The 21,337-nt window shown below is 33.0% G+C and overlaps 1 protein-coding gene across 1 annotated transcript in view; it reads left to right on the forward strand.

Moving 5' to 3' along the window:
• LOC106679073 (ubiquitin-conjugating enzyme E2 R2) overlaps positions 1–18,942 on the forward strand; it is a 21,659-nt gene extending 2,717 nt beyond the window's left edge. Inside the window, exons 2-4 of the mRNA XM_014418023.2 lie at positions 6,271–6,368; positions 10,523–10,657; positions 16,947–18,942. Coding sequence (XP_014273509.2) covers positions 6,271–6,368; positions 10,523–10,657; positions 16,947–17,172 — 459 coding nt within the window. The 3' untranslated portion in view covers positions 17,173–18,942. The remainder of the gene's footprint in view (positions 1–6,270; positions 6,369–10,522; positions 10,658–16,946) is intronic.
• The last annotated feature ends 2,395 nt before the right edge of the window (positions 18,943–21,337 follow it).

A 21,337-nucleotide genomic window follows, 5' to 3' on the forward strand; every position in this document is an offset into this window, starting at 1 on the left:
ATATTTTTTTATTTTAGTATGTATCAGATTCATTCATCACTATTACCTATTGCCCACAATTGTGTGGCAGATTGTAATATCTATCAATAAATAAATCTTAAACATTAAAAAACAAAAAAATTTGTACTATCAACTATCACGTTCATACCCTTTAGAGGAGAAAAATCTGCCGGTTGAGCTTGATCTCGAAAAAAATATCTCCTTGTATAACTGTTGTTCTAAAACAGTACTTCCTTACAACGTTCTGAACCCCTGGTCCTTCATGGTTTGTATTGATTCACTTTATCATTATTATCTTTTTAAATAAAAATTCTATCATACCAGTTACCCATCAATTTAAAAAAATAAATAAATAAAATATGTAGTTGGGTATGCGGACCAGTTATTGACGAGTCAACTTTTTCTTTAAATATTAAGAGTTTGCTGCCAACAACCGTTTCCAAATTAGCACCAATTGTAAGCTTAAGCCCTCAGTTTACAACTAGCGCCCATTTTGAACCGGTTGTTGGTGCCAAACTTTTAATATTTAAAAGCAAAGGCTCCCCTATCAATACCTGGCACAGATCGATAACTAGTGCATTTACCCTGATTGTTACTTTGAAATTTATTGAAAATAATTAATAATGGTTTCGGACCCCACTCCATGCTGCTTTTTTAGAAAGTATTTTTAATTTTCTTTAGTTTCCTTCTTTTCAATTGTATATTTTTACTCATATTACATATTTAATCGTCTGTTAGGACTGTTTTTTTGTTGTTTTTACGTAGCGTTTAGCGTCAGTTTTTGTCGGTGAGAATGACAATAAAATAAAAAATATGTAACTGTGACTACGGAACAGAAACCTGGTACCTGGAAGGCCTTGTATTCCAAAAACAGCCGAGTCCATTTTTAAATTTTTATTGTATTTCAGTTAACATGCAGTTTTGGTGCTGGATTATCACGAGATAGAGAATTTTATTCAAAAATAGTTAAATTACATATTATTTAACTCGAATAAATCCTTTTACCTCGTGATAACGTATTACCAAAACTACGCCTCAACTAAAATCGTAACAGGTTTAGGAGTTGGAAAACTACCTGCATTTAATATTTTTGTGCCAAAATGGTTAGTAACAGTTTATACCACAGAATCTCGAAAAAAACAAACAATCAAAGACGAAGCTTTGTATGCTTGCTTGTAAAAGCATTACAAACTTTTTTTTAGTATGTTTAAAAATATTGGTGTTTCCAATGTTTTATTTTATTAGGCGTATAAATATTTCGGTGTTAAAATTCTAACTTTATACTTATAACGTGGTTTATTTTGTGGTACTTTACAATAAATAAATTTTGAATTTCAATCTCAAAGATTTTTTTTTTTTTATTATTTAACCCGATCTCAGTTCGTTGGTCGAAATCTAAGTATACATTTTATAGTATAGAAAATAAAAGTTTGTCTTTGATTGAAAAAAAAAAGGATAAAATAACTATTTATCACGTTCATTTTAAGGAAAATTCCGTTTAATCTGAACTTTCGGTGATCCAGACAGATCCGGATTAGAAGGACTATATTTACTGTAAAACTGTATTTGATTAATTTTAATTGGTAAAGACTATTTCTAAATAAGCTCTTGCATTCTCAGAAATAGTTCCATTTTCTGTTTTATTTATTTAAATTGCGATTTTACTTTCTCAAAATATATTTTTTTTTTTAATTCGAATATGATGGTGCTATACACTCTGAAGTGAATCACCATGTTCATACTTTTCTGCTTCATTGTCTTTGGTTCACTAAGAATCAAACATTAGGGGTATTCATGATCTTTAGTTTAACATTTTAAAGCGTGTTAAATGGAAAAACTTATGTTAAATGGTAACATGTAACATGGCTGAGAGTCTGTTAATTAGGTCTGTTAAATGGAGAATGACGTCACGATACAGACTAGCTGAGCTTGTCACTGTTTTATTTTTTGTCGTTTTAAGTTACCTGCTTGTAGTTTGTGTTTTGATTGTGTTAGTATTGTTTAGGATGTTTTTATATTTAATAAGGCAATGGGTGCCAATAATAATAATGTAATGATAGTTGTCAATTAGCTCATCTTGATTCTCTTCCTCACAAGTTAGACGATCAATAAGGCACTCAGTGGCCAAACTTTTACACAACTTCCACTTTAGGCATGTTGTAATAAATTACTTTAATAAAAACTTAGAAGTAAACAATAACATGCAGTTTTGGAAGGAAAGGTTATAAAACAAGTTGCTCGAAAAATCCGTTAGGAGCTCTAATGCATTACGGTTACTTACTAGTAGTTTGTGTGTGTTTTGGACATTTTAAAAAATATAATCAGTAGCCAAACTTTTACTCTTCTGTTTTTCACTTATTTTAGGCATGTTGTAATAAATTACTGTAATCAAAACTTAGAAGTAAACCATAATATGAAGTTTTAGAAAGTTGCTCAGAAAATCCGCTAGGAGCTCTTATGCATTTATCATTTAACATGACTTTAAATAGGGCTGCACATAATGCTTTAGTTATAACATTTAACATGGTAATACATTTTACATTTAACACAATTTCATGAATACCCCTAGTGTCAAAAGAACTTACAAATGTACTGTGTGTGTTCTACCAATTTGCACTGCATTGTTTGTTGGTTTTTGTTTAATGGTGCAAAACATCAATGGTCATCAATGCCATTTATTCCTTATTTAAATTTGCGAACATTTGTTTATTTTTTTTTAATTTTGATTTTTTTTTTCGTTTAATGTTATACTTTTGTCAGTAAACTTTTTTTTTAAATATTGAAACACTAATTCTATTGTTTTATCATTGTCTCCTAGGGTTTTTGAAATATCTGGGTTTAATCCTAAGCTATTGACATGTGATGTGAAATATGGGCATTCTTGGAAAATGTCGCTAATTGTCAAATTGTTGTTGCAATACTTGCAGTTCGGAGGCGTTTCTTTTTGAAATGAGATAGGAGTGGGTGAGCCCCGTGTGACCTATTCTTAGTCTGGTCAGTACGACCCTCCCCCCTCTACGACATTTGCGTCTGGAGGTATCCCAGGGCTTGACGTCCTTATTAATAATTTTCATTTTACTCCTTGGGCTTTCATTCCACACAGATTGCCATTTATCTATGATTTACTTTTCAAGGGGTTTGTTCATTCCATGCGAATCCTACATGACTTGGAACCCATATAAATGTAACTGACATGCCCTTATTGTGTAGAGTGTTTAAGTAAAAATGGATGCAGGAAATTTTCGGATGCTTTGGATACATACAATCTAAACCTTTTAACGAGCTTAATGAGCCTGTAATTATTGTTATATTGTTGTGGTTCGAAGACAAACAGAAGTGAAGTGCTGCTGCTATTGCATTGAGTTCGGCAGTGACTATGTTGGAGAGTTTGTGGAATTTAAATTGTACGTTGAGTCATTAGTTACGAAGGATGATGCTGCTGATTGGTCTAATTTTGACCCATCTGTATAGATTATGAAGGATTCCGGCATGTTTTGAATTAGACGAGAGTAGTGGGCTTTATATTTAACTGGTTTGGTATTATTTTTCGAGTATTTGGTCAGGTCTAGAATTGTTTTAGGAGGTTGGAGGGTCCATGGTGGATGATTGTTTTCGGATTTGTCAATTGTTATTATTTTGAGAAAAGCGATAGCCGAGGAAAGTCTTTCTGATAACGGAAGTGTTGCATTTTGTTTTTGGCGAAAAGGAATGGAAAACTTTGGATTAAAAATATATTTATGTGTGGGATTTTTTGTCTAGGGATATAATTTTTAACAGTAGTTTATTGCTAATTTAGATCTTTTGAACATTATTGGTGATAGTTTTACACTGCATTGTCTGCTACTGCACTCTAATTTTCCTACCTTGTCATCTTCAAGACGACTAGTTTTTCTGGAACTGATTTCTTGCCTAGTTTCATGTCCTGCTCTTCTTTTTCTTGGGCAAAAGCTGGACAATGGAAGAACGAATGTTTCGCTGTCTCATTCATGGAATCACACATTGGGCACGATGATCCGTCCTCCAGTTTGAAGCGGACTAAAAAGGTCCTGAAGCAACCATGCCCTGTAAGCTAAGCAGTTGAGTGAGTAAATAATCCACCTCTCCGTTTTTTCCGGGATATCCATGTTAATACATTCGGAATAATAAGGTGGGTCCGCCTTCCAGAAGATGAGGCATTCTAGCGTCTCTGCCATAATTCCAGAGTCTGAATTCTCTCCTCTTTTACTAATGTAGCCTAGTGAGCGTCCGGCTCTTCTCGTTTCATTCGGAACGTCCAGCTGCATTCATCTGCCAGTTGACCTATTGGAGGCATATCTGCGATGGCGTATCGTAGGATACAGTGCGAAAAGCTCGAGCGACACGGAGAGCAGTTCTTCGATACATTTCAATAGCTTTGCGGAAATATGACTGCACTTGGCAGGCTTCCACCCAGTACGGGCTGCGTACTAAAGTGTGGAACTGGCGGCATTAGCCAGAGGCTTGCTCTGATTCCCTCTTGATCATTCAATATTTGGCATAATCTTAGCCAATTAATTAGTCATTTGCGTTGCTCTGGTGCTAACTTTTTGTAAGTGTTCATCAATCTGAAGTCGGGCATCTATTTGTACCCCGAAATATCTAATAGATAGAGTTTCCCACGAACGGTGATTGCCAGATCGTCTGCAAAGCCGAGCTTAACAGTTTCTTCCAGCAGTGGTAGCCTCAGCAACATATTATACATAATGTTCCACAGCAATGGCCTTAAAACTGAACCCTAAGGAACGCCACCCATAACACACAGCTTCTTTATCATACTTCAAGATTCTCTCTGTGAAATAACTCTCAGTAATCCTTATGAGGTATTGTAGGACTTCCATCCTTCACAATTTGTGTGTGTGTATAGATAGACAGAGGGGTCTCAGGTTCTATACTTGAAAAAGTAGAAATGTTTCTTGACCTACTGTTATGCTTGGTGACTTGGCCATGATTATGGTAAACCACCAGGTTTTTCTCTCCTATCAATGAATAATTAGGCATCAATTTTACAGAGGCAGGATTTTCTCTTGCTAATAATTTTTTAGTTGAATCTAATCTAAGGTAATATAATTCTTCATGGACATAACTGTAATTTATTAGCAGTGTTCTAATCATGTTTGTTTGATTAAGATCGATCGAATAAATGTTAAGTTATATTAATAATATAGAATATTGGAACTAAAATTGAAAAAAGTTGCCATAAAAGTAGAAAGAGCACTCTTAAATAATGTAACTAACACCATTAGATAAGAGAGAAGGTGATGCAAATGATAGAGAGTGAATGAAAATGTTAGTTTCGATCATGGAAAAGTATTAAAAAGGTAATCAAATTCACCTTTAGAAAAATATATTTGACAAGTTTAGACAAGTATAATAATTATCCAATAATAATGAATATTCTACTGAAATCTATGAATAAGGAGGTTATGATTTTATATTGCTCTGTAGCTTAGTTGTTATCAAATGTGATTTTTATTTTAATGAATTGCTCACAATTAATGAACAAAGTTTTCAATTGAATCATAATGAGTGGTGTTGTTCTTCAAGGAAAGTTGAAGTTTAAATTCTGTTTGTTCCAACAGGATTTATAAAGTATTTAAGATTGATTAATTTTAGCCTATTAATGTAATAATTTAATTTTAAAATATTGATTGAAATACATTTCAACAATAAAGTTATAGACATTGGATCTTTTTTTTGAGGAAAGAGGTGCAAAATCTGTGAGTGCAGGCAAAAGAGTCCTGCACTGTTGAAATCTGAACATATTTTTTGGTTAAGCCTAATTTTTGGGGACAGATTTATAATGACTGTCTTCCCGTTAGTAGAATGGTGCATACTTTATTACCCTTTATTAGTCCCAGAATACATTATTGCTCTCATTTATATAATAAAATTTTATGTATATATTTCATTATTTACTTATGTAGATCATTATTTCCTTATTTATTTTTTAAATTTTATTTCATTTAAAGATTTAAATTTTGTACTTACTTTGGCGGTGTAAATACCAAATAAATTAAGTTCCTTCTGTTCTTTATTTGCAATTATAGAACTAATTTTTATCCAACATATCAAGTGAGATAATTAAGACAGCATATATTAAATATTATTATTATATACTATTAAATTGATAATTATTACAGTACTCAATGATCAACTCAGCTTATTAATAGGAGATGAAATTTCTATAAGAATTATAGTGTTCATGCATATTACTTTTTATCAATTTGTTGTTAAATTTAATTTTGTTTTCAGAATGGAGATTTATGCATTTCTATACTTCACCCCCCTGTAGATGATCCACAATCTGGAGAGCTACCTTGTGAAAGGTGGAATCCGACACAAAATGTCAGGTATAAATTTTTAAACAAAATTTGTGAAAAAAAAAATTGTAAATTTTCAATTCAATAATTTTACAGATGGATAGATGCTTTAATTTTATATTTATCTTAGTGATCAGTCTCATATATGATTGGGCAACCTAAAGATAAGCATAAAAAATGAACTAGCAGATAAGTCTAAAATAAAGAAATGACTCATAAACAACCAGGAATATTTAACACTAAGCAGATTTCAAAATGTGAATATGGGCCACTAATCAGCTATAGGCACAAAATAACTCTAGACACACCTGGTGTGTAAAAATATACTCAGGTGCAATAAAAACGAAACACCTTAATTATTTTATTAGATAACTTAAACATTTTTTTTTTCATTTCTTATTCCTAAGACACAGTAAAACTATTTTCCTAAGCATTTCAGTTGTTGTTTTTTACATGGTTAATAGTAAAACTTCAGAAAAACAGGTAAACAATTAAAAAGTTCCGTTTTCTGAATTATTAAATTCATTTATTATTATTAATTATTTATTGAAAATGAAAACTTTATCAACAAAATCAACATGAGGTATTGCCTCTTCTTAAGTTCATTAAGTGTTAATTTAATGATAATTTCCAAAATACCAAAAATAGGACTTTAAAATAAATATTATAATATAAATATAGTAAAAATATTAGCACTATATCTTAGGAATAACAAACGAAAAAAAAAAAAAAAAAGTTATCTTAAAAACTAAGGTGTTCTGTTTCTTTTGCACTTTAATATATAGAAATTGATACTCAGAATTATATGTACATAGGATGTGCAGACAGCAGTAAAGAATGTTAAAATTCAGTTATTCAGAGTGGATTTAACAAATAAACAAAAAATGTTAAATTTTGTTTAGTTCAAGTCTTCCACTAAAACCTTAGAGTTGGAATCTCAAAATTCATCCCAGGGGCCTGTGTGAAATGAATATTCACTGACTCAAGTGGGATTCAAACCCACAATGTTCTGAATCTAGCATATTGGGACACTCCCCCTAATGTACTCAGCAAACACATCCTAGGTCCTTTTTTATTTGAATTTAACAAAAAGGTTTCTATTTTAAAGTTTCCCTGAAGAGTTTGCTGTAGTGGGGTTTCTTGTTCTTCACTTTGCTGATTAAATCCTTTAAAAACTGAAATTTTTTTTTTTTCAAACAAGTACTAATTGACTCACCAAGCATTTTAACTGTTACATACGTATATCTACGAACAATGAGCTTAAAAGCACTAACTGATTGTTTTGAATAAATACTAACAAATTTTAACAAGTTATTGATTAAAAACAAAAACTCACGATTAAAGTTTTGAACAAACAGTATTGAGTAAACATCAACATTTCTCTCTTGTAACAAGTTTATATACCTTTTACAGTGGGATTTATCTACTGATGTTATTGTCTTAGAAAATTTAGATAATCTTTTTCTCCTTCTGTTTAGTAAATATTGAATATTAAAATCTAAAGGAAATAATTAAATCCAAACATAAGTATCAGCTCACAAAATCCATTCAATACAAATCCAAGTTATACTCAAGCTATTGTTTTGATGATTACTAAGACATTATATTTACATATTTATGCAAACAAATCAATACAGCTTTCAGATACCCAATCAAGTTACTTTTTCACCACTTTTAAATTCCATTGTTGGAAAAAAAATAGAACAAGATTTAATTTTTTTGTAAACTTTGTTATAAAATATTTGGTAGAAAAACAATTCTTTTGGATTTTTTTTAACTAGTCAGGTAAGAAAGAAGAAAAAGTTAAAAAAAAAAAGACGGTTTACACGAGGCAACTGTACGACCTTTCCATTTAAGGGGAAAAACATTTTCTGGCAGCTGCTGAAAATCAATACTGCTAAAAATTAAAGAAAAAAATCATGCAAGGAGACAGTGGATGCGCCCTAGAAACCCTGTTCACAAAAATAAATGGAACCACCTCAAACGTGAAATTAAAAAGGATCTGGATGAATGGGCGTATTCTAAATATCAGGGATATGTAGAAAATTTATACCCAAAGGACCATTCGTTATGGAAGGCTATGTGACTTCTCTTGAATAAACGTGAAAAAATTCCAAGTCTAGTAGACAACGATGAATTCATCACCAGTGACACCAAAAAAGCTGAAGTGTTCGCCAATTTCTTTGAGAAAACATTCTTCAACACAGAGATACGTCCGAATTTAGTCACTGATCAAATTGACAAGTATGTAAATCTCCCCCTCGCAACAGTTGAACTCCCACCTAAATTCACGTCCCCAAAAGAAATTCAGGACCTGATTAAAAAGCTCAAGATTAAGAAAAGTCCTGGATCAAATCATGGATCCCGGCCATAGCATTCAAAATGTTAACCAGGAAAGCTGTCGTTTTTATCACGTCAATTTTCAACAGTTGCCTTCGTACTGGATACTTTCCAGATACATGGAAGAAAGCCGAACTCATAGTAATTCACAAGCCTGGTAAGAACGCCAAACAAATCAGCAGCTATAGACCTATCAGTTTATTACCCATTTTTGGAAAATTACTGGAATCAGTTATAAAAAAACATCTTAATTCTTTTTTTCAAAGCATCGAAATAATTCCTGATTTTCAATTCGGTTTTCCATACAGTCATTCCACTTCACACCAACTGGCAAGACTATCAGAATTTATAATTAGCGGATTCGAAAAAAAGAGACACACCCTGGTAGCGTTCTTAGATTTTCAACAAGCATTCGATAAGGTCTGGCATTGAGGTCTCCTATATAAACTAAAGAAAGCAGGTACTCCAAAATACCTATACAATATTCTGACCTCATTCCTCCCTCAATGGTAGAACATTTTCAGTCAGAATTAATAACAAATATTCAACCCTTAGACAAACCAATGCCGGTACTCCACAAGGTTCAGTCCTTTCTCCCATTTTGTTCTACTTCTACCTTCACGACATCGTCCAGTCCACACACACCTCCATAGCTATGTTCGCTGACGATACAGATGTGTTCTCTCAACATGATGACATAATAACAGCTAGAAACACTTTGCAAAGTCACCTTAATGATTTAGAACAATATTTCACTAAATGGATGATTAGCTTGAACATTGAAAAATGCAACTCAAAAATGTGTACTCTTCGACGCCCACCAGATCCACCGGATCTAATCCTCAAAGGTAAAAATGTGAAATGGAATCCTGCCAGTGAAACAGTAAGATACCTGGGAATTCACCTAGATCGCTGCCTTACCTGGAATCACCATATCAACATCAAACTAACTCAAACTTATGCAAGGTTAGCAATGCTATATCCTATCCGAAACAGAAATTCCAAACTAAAACCAGAAACAACTGTTCTTATATTTAAAACAATCCTCAGGTCACTGCTGATGTACGGCTGTGAAGTCAGGGGAGCGGCATCCTTCACGAAAAGGAAAAAAACTACAATCTTTTCAAAATAAAGTCCTAAGAATCACAGTTAATGGTCCTTTGTTCATAAGAAATAGCCAATTGCATCGTGAATTACAAGTGGAGTCAATAGAGGATTATATCAAAAAACGGTTCATGAAGTTCCACTCCCAGCATTATTCTTATCAAGAAGCATTATTCTTATCTATTTATTTTATTATTATTTTTTTCTTTTAATAAGAACATTGTATATAGTTAGGAGTGTCATTTGTATGACTATACTCCCTCATAATCAACTGTTAAAAAAATATATATAATATAAGTTATATCAACCATGTAAGGCCCACCAGGCCGATCTGGTATAAAAATAAAATAATAAAATGCAGTTCTTCCTTTGGATTAGGGTAGCTTCTTTTGAGAACACAAACCCATTCAAGATCACTATTTTGTTTCTCACTCTTAGTAATATTTTCTTTTATATTTATTATTCTATATTATTATATTTTTTATAATATTTAACTATGTTATTTTATTTTATTTAATATGGTGTGGCTCAGTAATTGGTAGATGAAAAATCAGAATGCAGCTCAATTGACTTAGTAAATGCCTACACCTGTTCTAGTATTCTACCAAAAATATGGTAATGCTGCTAAATTTTGTTCACTCATGTAGCCCTGTCCATGTTGAAATAAATTTAATGTATTATTGAAAATTTATCTCTCTTTAGTATTGAAATAATTCTTTAAAATAAATATTTTGTTTCAGAACTATTTTGCTATCAGTCATCTCCCTACTGAATGAGCCAAATACGTTCAGTCCTGCTAATGTAGATGCTTCAGTTATGTACCGGCGTTGGAGAGATTCAAAAGGCAAAGACAAAGAATATGAAAATATCATTAGGTGAAAAATATTTCAAAATTTTTAAATTAAATTATTCATGGATATTTGTTCAGAATTGATTTCACTGAATTCAGATCTATTAATTAATGTATTTACATATATATTTAACAACCTTCTTACTGAGTCTGGGCCTCCTCTAGCAACCTACACCAAGAACCTATTTCATAATGAATCTTATAATATATAATTAATATAAGTTTGCAATCTACTATAATATTTTTTTTTATAATGGAGATGAAGTTCAAATCAGCACTGCACAAGTTAGCGACATTGTACCAATTGAAAACTATTTATTAATAAATACTAGTTCTTTATTTCGAAACAGGACCCAACTGCCACTGTCTTGTCCTGTTGTAATCCAGTTTCAAATATCCAAAAAGGTTCTAGCACCTCATGTTACACCATCTTTTTTTCCTCCCTCCTTACCTTAATGTTTCCACCAAAGAGGGTTACAGTCATGGAGTTGTGCACTGGCATCGGGCATGCCACTGCTACCAATAATTAACAATTTATTTTTATACATTTCTAATTATACAAAATATTTGAATTTTTGTTTTAATTTTTTGAATATATATATAGGATTAGTTATCTATGGTGCAGCTCTGTGTGTGACCAGCCTTTCAAGTCAACATCCATGCTGCAGCCTCCTCTGGTACGCCAGCCTGGCCTAGTCTTCGTTGTCTCAATCTATGTCTTCTCCTGGTGGCTCATTAATGCTGGGTGGTCAAGTCCTTCCTAGCAGGGAATGGGTGGGTCCACCACTTCCTACCAATAGATTAACTCCTTGAAGAAGGGATAGTTCTTTTCTTCCGTCAAACACGGGAAGTTCAATTAAGCGAGAATGAAGATCCCAATAACTAGCCCAAAGGTACACCACAGGTGGGTCTCTGGGTGCCAATATTATTTGGAGTATTTCCAGAATCTGTGAGACCCATTTTGCCTTCAATCTGGAATGGATGGTAGATAAGAATTTACTCAGAATGTGGCACCTTTCCGATTTGACACCTACCATCCATCCCACTTTCTTTTTTTTTACCTGGCCATTTCTGGTATACAAGAGGGGAGGAGGGTTACCTATAGGTAATAGGTAGCCAACCTATGATAACCAGAGTAGAAAGGTCGAGTTTTTATGCCATGGGGCCACCAAGAAATTAAAGTCAAACTGATACCACAGTAGACTCAAGGTATATATGATGATATTTCAACTCACTCAGTTCCAATAGTCTCTGTTCCAGTATTCTATGGAGTCTCTCTCATATCGTTTACAGCCCTTGCTTCTTCGTTTTGTACTTCAGCACATTTTCTTTAAGGATAAGGTCCATAGGTATCGCTCCTGCCAGCATTCCGAACCTACTTAGTCCATTAATAACAGGGTTGCCCTATCCCTTAAGTATACCAGGTAAAGAATGGCATCATAGCTTCAGCTTATCCTAAGGAATGTGACCTCCTCTCCTGGTTGATAGGATGAGCCCAGTCCATGGAGCCTGTTATGAGTATGACTTGGGCTTTGGCTAGGGTCATACACTCCTACTAATGAGGTAACTACTCAAAAGAGAATATAATATAAGTTGCTGGGGTTATTGAACTCTTGCAACCCTGTAGTACACAGAGAAACCTAACAATATCAAAGGTAGAAGATATGTCAAACCAGATTTACAATAAGTACATCTTTTCCCTCTCCTCTACCTACCTCCCTTTGCATCCTTAACAGCACTCCTAGTGTTCCCTTAACACAAGTGGAGTTGAATTGCTGTAGGTGTGCACAGCTCTGAGGACTGGTCTAAAGCACCCCAAGACTTTACTGGCAACTGGGAGGAGGTATGAAGGTATATATGCCTTCAGTATTTCCTTATCCTTGCCTCCCTTGCAGGGCATTCTCTAGTCTGAAACCCTTCACTTGGAAACGTGATCCTAGTCCAAGCATTCATTGAGTATACTCAAAAGGTCCTCCTCAGTGTAAGAAGGACTATGAATGACTATTATTGAGAATTGCAACATCTATGCCATTCCTCCTGGGGCTCTACCGATCCTCTGCCTCTCCATGGCAAGACAAAGGTCCTATATATCCCATAGTGAACATTTGTGGGTTCTTGTTGGGTATAACATGGTACATCTTACCCTTTCATCTTTACAATATCCTGGGACTGAACATCTCTGGGTTATGTATAGTCAATATACATTTTAGCTGCTTCCTCCATTGTGGCTGATGGGGCACCTCCTACACTAATGGCTACCATCATCTGTAATGGCTTAACCTTGCCCTTTGCCACCCTATATGGTGAAACCCTGAGATTTTTCAACAACAAATTTGTCCCACGACTTCTGTTTACACACTGCATTTTAGTATACTTGCTGCCTGTGTGATGCCACTTGTCAGTGTCAGCAGACTGTGATGGATATAGGTCTTCTTCATCAACACTATCTCTTCCCATTCTCTATCTACAAGTATTCCTCCAGTACACTGGAGAAACCTTTCCATTCTGCCAGTCACAAAGCCCTTCTCAGTTGTCAGGGCTCTGTCTTCCTTCTCCACAGAACTAGAGGCTATCACCTGGTGATCGTAGCTTGTATCTGACCATAGTAATTGAGTTGTGGCGAGTGTCATATCAATCCAATTCCTTATGTTGGTCGTATAGTTCCCACTATTTTCTTTTCTTCCAGATGTCTCTCTCTATTATAGCTCCAAAGATTCTCCTCAGTACTTGCCTTTCAAATATTAGGAATCTGTTTCCCTTGAACATAGTGGTTGCACATTATTTTGTTTCATAGTTGAATAAAGGACATACCAGGGTCTTATATACAATTAATTAATTAATTAATTTTAGTGCTGCAGGAAACAAATTATCGTAGAAATATCTATAAGAAGCATTGTTCTGCATGCTGCTTTCCAGTGATATGTCATCCTGGGAGTTAAACTTGCATCTTAGCTATATTAAGGAATACTCTTCTAAAATCTGTAGGAGCCAATGTTGAGTAATGTAATATAGTTTCTATCACCATTAATTCATATTTATTTATGTTTTTGTTAGTTTATAATGAAAACTAATTCCCTGGCTGCTATTTCAAGAGCAATAATAGCCTCCTTTATTGCCCTCTTGGGTCTTGCTGCAATATTAAAGCTTATAGCTTTACCGATTAACTGTACATGCTTGGAAAAAAATAGTGCCAGTTTTCTGTATTTTACTTACATAGAGCCTTTTCTATATCTACATTAAACATGCTAGAGCATCTCCTTACTTTCCTCTGCTGACATTATTGAATAATTCAGATAGGTCTTATACCTCATTGTTTGCGAATTTAGAAATTATCATGGTTATTTTTACAAATATGGAGTTTTCCTATGACTTTAAATTCTTCCAAAGTCTTGTACAGTCCATCTCTGGAAATGCTGTCATTTGCTGACATAAAAATTCTGCATAGTTAGCTTATATTCAGCACCCTTTTCCAAGACCATCGACCAAGTGAAGATCTGATCCGTGGCTGAGGGGCTCTTTGATAACCCTGACCAATAGCTCCCAAGTTCTTTCTTAGCAAATGGAACCAGTTTCTACAAACAGTACATTAAACAGAACTTGAAGCAGTCAGCAAATGAAAGCAATACAGTTCTCCCGTAGTCAGTTCATTCTTTTTTTAATTTCATTTCTTGTGTAAAAGACATATTGTGCCTTAGTCCCAATTCTGTGCCATCCTTTATTCACCCCAAATGATAAGAATCAATTTGTATAACACTTTTTCCTGCCATGCCAGAGCTTTGTTATTTTTGAGCTTTTGAAGAGGATCCTCAGCTTCATATTGTTGAGGTGGATAAATGTCATCACTCATGAATGGAGTGATTAAGACACATATATTCTGGTCAACTTTTTATTTTGTAGCGAGAGGGAGCAAGCGGTTTAGTCACAACTCACCAGAGCACTGCACCATGAGCCTCACCGAAGCTCTCAAATTTACATATTACTTTATTTTGAAAAAACATATTATCATTTTTATATATTAATAATGTCTGTACCTAACACTTAACAATATCAATAGAATGATTAATAAACGATATCAAAACAATGCATGAACCTATCTCAAGCAGACATGTACCGACTGCTTCTCGGTCACAGCCGCATGAACTAGGCCTATAAATAAAGGGGCTCTAATCCCCCAATTTAATGTTTGATCCACCTCCTTCCAAGGCCTAGTCCTAGCACTGGTGGCATACGTACACTCTACTTGAGATGGAGAAGTTCATTGCCAATCTATTTTCACAATTGTTTTTCTGTACGTTTACCTAAGATGATGGCCTATCTCTTCTCCTTCTCTCCAGCAATCTTAGTCCGTCTGCTTCATCTCTCCAACTAAGACTGTAACCTGATCCCAAACGATTACACTGGTCCATCCACTTCATCTCAGCAACCAGTGTAGTTGATCCCGTCACTCCCCAGCTCTAGTCCGTCCGCTTCATCTCAGCAACTAGAGCTGCACCTAGCCTTATCAGCTTACTGATCCATCTGCTTCATCTCGGCAACTAGTAAGCTGGCTCCTATCTTGACAGTTCTAATCCATCCTCTTCATCTCAGTAACTAGAACTGTTACTCTAACTCAGACTCTCTCACCTAGACCTCCTCTACCTGCGTCAGTGTCCAGGGCTCATCCTCTGGCACGGCCGTTCCTAACTTACTATTGAATATGCCTTGTCGAGGGCCTTCTGTAAAGTGGATATCAGGCTGAAAAACCGCCTAAGACTAAACCAAACCCTGACAATTTGGTTAGTAACTGCTTTGAATGTCCTACCCATCATTAATGGACTTCCTGAACAAGGAATGTCCCATCACTATCCCTGCAGGAGATTACGTGTGATGGGAATGCTACTCTGTTCGTGCTAACAGTTCTTTGCTTTATGTAATGTGGCACCATTTAGCAGTAGATTTCATTTTTCCCTAACACCTAGAGGCAATCTTTATGAAACTTAGATGACCAAGAGGGGGCCTCCTTAAATCCTTGGGTTCTCTCAGTCACTGCATTGAGTGCTTCAAAGCATTCTTTCCATTTTTCTTTGTGACTATTCTCAGCAAGTCCTCATCTTTCAGAAAATTCTTCTTTGAGGTAGTTCTGATGCTCAATATCAGCTTCAATTTTGTAGACTCTTTCACCTTCATGTCTTCTTCTTGAATATCTTTAAGAGAATCTGGCAATGCGTATTCTAACACTAATTCTATTTAAGCTTAAATGTTGCATGCCCATGTTTACACCGCTGAATGACTTAACATTCGTCTGATTAGAAGTTGGTCCATTTGATAGGTCATTTTTGGAAATATTCTAGACATTTAGGAAACTTCCAGGTTTCCTTGTGAATCCTCTTCCATGAAAAAGTGCAAGGCCTATGTTTGGTCCATAGTTCGACACAAGGCTTACAATACGTTGACTATAGTTGTTTCTGTCCTTATGCATCCTATAGGATCCGATTATAGATTCTCTACGCTCTACAGATTCTCTGCCAACCTGTGTGTTAAAATCTGTGACTAATATTTCAACATCATTGCACTATTGCGAGAGCACGGCAGTTAACAATGGTGTAGTTACAAAAATTACCCATAGTTTGCATCTTCCATAATGTGGCTGTGACTTGGCCAAAATTGACAACAAGCTGTCGATTGAACATAGCCAATTACAAAATCTATTTTATGATTATTAATTTTTTACAAGGTCAATGCCCAAAACCCTTGTTTAAATTCTGTTAAATGTTAAAATATTCCAAAAGCCTAATTAACGATCAATATGGTGTTTATGGTTTATTTCCTTTGAGATAGTCGGGCATTATCTGTTTGTTAAGGTTTCACGATAACTTAATTCAATAAAAGTGGGTTATCAGCCCACACCCTATAAATCAGGTTGAGGGACTGTCTCCTTAAAACAATCTTCCTCACTGCCCCAGCCTGGGTGGTCTGGTTGATCAGCTCCAACTTACTACATCAATACTAAACTGAAGAGGTGATTCCCACCCACATAAACATGACCAACCCTTCACTTGCCATCACCCTTGGAGAATCGTTAGTTTTATTTACATTAGATTTGAAATACAAATATAGCTAATAATGAAGGAGGAAATGCTATTGATGACATCAAATTATTATTAACAATAACATTATTGTATGTCCGATAACTACTATTATATTATTTACTGATGATTATTCTTTTAAAAGAAAAATTAATAACTAACTCTTAAGCAGTTCTTATATATTATATCTTTCTTTTTTTATACATTTTAGTAATTATATTTTAATTGTCATTTGCCATTGATTTATAGGAAACAAGTGTCCGGAGGACGAGCTGAAGCTGAAAAAGATGGTGTTGAAATACCTATGACTCTTGAAGATTACTGTATTAAAACTAGAGTTAGAGCTCCTGAAGCTAATATGGATATGACAGATTTTTATGTAGATGATTATGATATTGAAGAAGATGATGATGATGAAGATATATCTGCTGATGAATATGAAGATGCTGATGACAGTGGAAATGGTGAATCGTGATGCTCATTTTGTAATTCAAATAGTTACAAACCATTGATTTTTTTCTACAATTTTTTGAAGCTTTTTAATATGTGTTTAGTAAAGAAAACGTTTAATTTTGATAAATCAAAATTCAACAATTTTTTAATGAAATTTTCACCAAAATTTTTGTAATATTCTTTTGGGTCAAAATAAAATATAAAAATTATGATAGTAGAAAAAATGTTTTATAAATTATTATTTGAATAAATCCTTATTTTATTTGTTTATATATGTGTAACTAAATATGCCTTTATATGAAATTACTACAAATTGTATTGATATGGTCACTTGAATGAAACAATAAATACACTCAATCTTTTTTTCCTTTTATTTGGTATGTTAAAGAAAAGGCTGTGAATAAACTGGAAAACTGCTAAGTAAAGTGCAAAAAAGAATGATTGTGTAATGTCAGGTGATCATTGTTTAAATAAAATGTTGTTTTCTTATTATAATATTGTGCGGGAGTTAAGCTTGTTCTGAAAGTCAATAATTAAAAAAAATATTAAAAATATAAATAAAATAAAATATAAAAAATTAATTGTATTGAAGTTATAAGATGGAAACGTTTGGGTATAATAAACATAGAAGTAAGCTCTAGTTTGTATTCGAATTTTCACAGTATTAGAAGAGCTGTCAAATGACAGTTTCTAAATGGTACTTGTAAATTAGTACTTTTTTTATCTACACATAAAAAAATATATATAAAGAAGAGGAGTTTTATTCTATTCTCATACACAGCCAAATTAAGAAAGTTTATGTTAGATAAATGGCACTCCATCATAGTATCAACTGTTCAACCAGCCCAATATAACTTATTCCTTTCCATTATTTTGCTAAAATTGTCATTGTATTATTCTTAATTTTTTTATGTACCCTATGTTATGGTTTTATGATAGTCTGATGTACATTGATTGTCTTTTCTTTAATAATTTATCTATATTTACATGTATATGTTTGTATACATGTTTACTATATTAATGTAAAAGTATGTAGCATATTTTCATTCTTTATATTTATTTTAAGTGGCTAACAGTTTGAGAAAATGACATGATAACTAAAATAACACATGCATAAGTTATATCCAGAATATATTTTTGAAAAGAAGACCTTTGACAACTTTTTTATCTGAACAAAACATTCCAGACATTCAAAGATATGTTAGTTGATGAAATACTTTTTACCATCCAGACCGCATAAAAATTCACTAACAAATATTCTAAAAGTTATAAAAATGGTATTTTTATTATGCATTAGAAACATTATTGAAATTAATGTCTGTCCAATAGAATGTTTTGTTATTTTTAAGATGAAAAGTGTCAATAAACTTTAAAGTTATCTCATTATTGTTGTACAGAATCTAAAAATAAGGAAAATTCTCAGCTATTTGATAAAAATTATTTGTGTTTTTATTATTTCTTTTTTTGTTATGGAGCAATTACTAAATTAATGTATTAGACATTGCAATTATTTTTTATATGTGTATAATAACTATTGTTAATGTCTTGTGATGTTTCAGATGTAGAGCAGTTTAAATTTTTAATTTGGTGATTAGATGTAACTTTAGCAACCATTTCTATCACAAGTTAAGATATTAATTGCATATTGTACAGTTTCCATTAATTAGCATGTTATAATTAGAAATGATTTTATTCCATTTGCCTTGTGAAGTGTATATTAGAGGAATCCTGGCATCCAGCAATAAAATCTAATGTAGGTTTAGTTTTAATAAATGTGCAGTGTAATAAATAAGTTTTAGTTTCTGTTTTTAACCTTGATTTCCTTAAATTATAGAACTAGTTGGCATATAGTAAATGAAATTATCGAAAAAAAAATCTTTGAATTGGACTGGAGCAGATAATCAGTGTACAGAGGTTATTTCTTGTTTTTGTTTTTTTAAAATATTAGTATCACATGTTTCTTAAGGTCAGATAAATGTTTATTCGTCAACCATTAAATAAGGTATAAGTTATTCTGACTGAAAATGACATTTCATCCATTCTTTATTGGTTATGGATATGTATAAATAAAGAATTTGACTTAACTTTTAACACTAACTTGAAATGAAACTGTTCCAATAAAATGTTATCAACGATTAATATAATTTTAAGGCTTCGTGAAATCTCAGATTCAGTAGTTACACAACTAAAAAGTATACCCTTCTTTGTTTACACATTTCTCTCAGCTGAATCCAGCCAAAACCTAATGTTTTACTTTACTTATTGAGCACTGTACCAATAATTAGTTTGGCAGAAAATTCTAATCTATAGAAAGTAGGTTTTGGAGCTGTTTTATTTGTTATTATGAGGTAAAAATGTTTGAATTTTTACATACAATTTTTTACTAATATAGTAATCATGTCAATTTTGGGTACGAGAGAGTTATTAAGGATTTTTGTAGTAATACACAATTTGAAAAGGCTATAGTAAAAAAAAAAATTGTTTAGCCCTAGGGTTATGTTTCATTTTTATGTAATAACTCTATATTAAAAATAAGGTAAATGAACAAATATAAATCGTCCATTTGTCAAACCTCAGGAGGTAATTATTTAATTTTTTTTTTAGAGCTTAAATTTAAGATTTTTGAAATGATTATTATTTTTTCACTTGCTTATCCCACCCTACCCAGGTTTATTTTATCATAGGGCCCAATTTTCAATTTGTGGAGTTTTAGGGTTGGATGTCATGAGTTTAAATACAAAGGTTTCACCTTAGAAAAGAGATTTTTATTTTTTTATTTTTAGGATAAAAAAGAAGTAAATGTTTGGCAAAATAAATTTATTCCAGACAAATTAATGCCTTCATAAGGCCCAAGCAGCACACCTCACTACTATTCATTCGAAAGTTTACCTTAAGTGGTGAAAAATATTCAAGAGATCCATGATGAAATCAAGGTCTTTAACACAATGGTACCAGATAAACTTATTGTTCAAAACAACAAATAATCATGCTAGGATTCTTGAAATTAAAAAAGCAGTAAGAATCACTGACCAGTGGGACATCTCTGTAACAATTGCTCTGTATCATCGAGAGGCAATGTATGGGAGAGATAAAACACCAAATTGATAGATTTGAATTTAAAATAGGAAGGTGTTGAAGCCAGCAAAACTTCCTAAATTAAAATACTCTCTATAGTATTAAAGAAGTTAATTGCGAGAATCACATCTACTGGAGTATTGATACATCGATGAACAAAATAAGCTCTAGCAGCAGGAATTTAAAATTAATTTAATCTCTAATGGTACAACACCCTAACAAAACAACTTCTTTCAAATAGTAACTAAACTAAAACCTGATTGCCGTTGTTCGGTTTCATGATTCCCAAAATATTAATATCTATATTTAATCAGTACCAGGAAGACCCACGGTGTCACCTTGATGTTGCTTCAGTAACAGCAAGGCCAGAAGACTTACGAGAAGGCTGACAATGCCTCACCCCAAATATCGCATACAGGACTCCCACTATGGATGACAAGTGTGAAAAAGTCTCTTAGTGAATCCCTTAATCAAAAAGAAGAAAGCCACATTAATTAAACTTAAAAGTCAATAGTTAAATTGCATTGATTTACCAGCATATATGCATCAACTACTAAGTGTTATAAAGTGGTGCAGTTCAGGAAACTGGAATGGAGGGAAGAATCTGTTTTTAAAATAATTTAAGAGAGAGTAAAATCAGCTTTGAAAGGTTGAAGCCCCTTCAATCATCAGCTTCATGTGAGAAAAGAATTTTAAGTAGTAAGCTTAATAGATGCATAAAATATCATTTATTGAACACTAAGGAAATGTATAAACTTTGGTTAACCCTTGGAAAAGTTTAGATTTCTTTCTTGTCATAAAAATAATTATTTTATGACCACATTGACATTGACATGAAAATATTAGTCACATTCAAATACTCAAGTCCAATATCAATAGTTTTATTATTTGATCCTGTACTGAAAGCATTCTTACAAAGTTTAGATCAAATATCTCTACATTCCGAGACTGTTTTTTTACTTAGCATTGTTTTCTTTGAAACAAGTAACAAAGATCTTCAGCTCATTTGGTACTAGGGTGTTTTCAATAGTTAACATCTGGACAAGCATCAATATTCATGTTTTTGCTGTCATAAATGGTAGTATAAATAATTATAAATAAATGATTAATGA

Source organism: Halyomorpha halys, unplaced genomic scaffold (assembly GCF_000696795.3).
Source record: "Halyomorpha halys isolate HHAL.00 unplaced genomic scaffold, Hhal_1.1 Scaffold176.1, whole genome shotgun sequence".
Taxonomy (NCBI): Eukaryota; Metazoa; Arthropoda; class Insecta; order Hemiptera; family Pentatomidae; genus Halyomorpha; species Halyomorpha halys.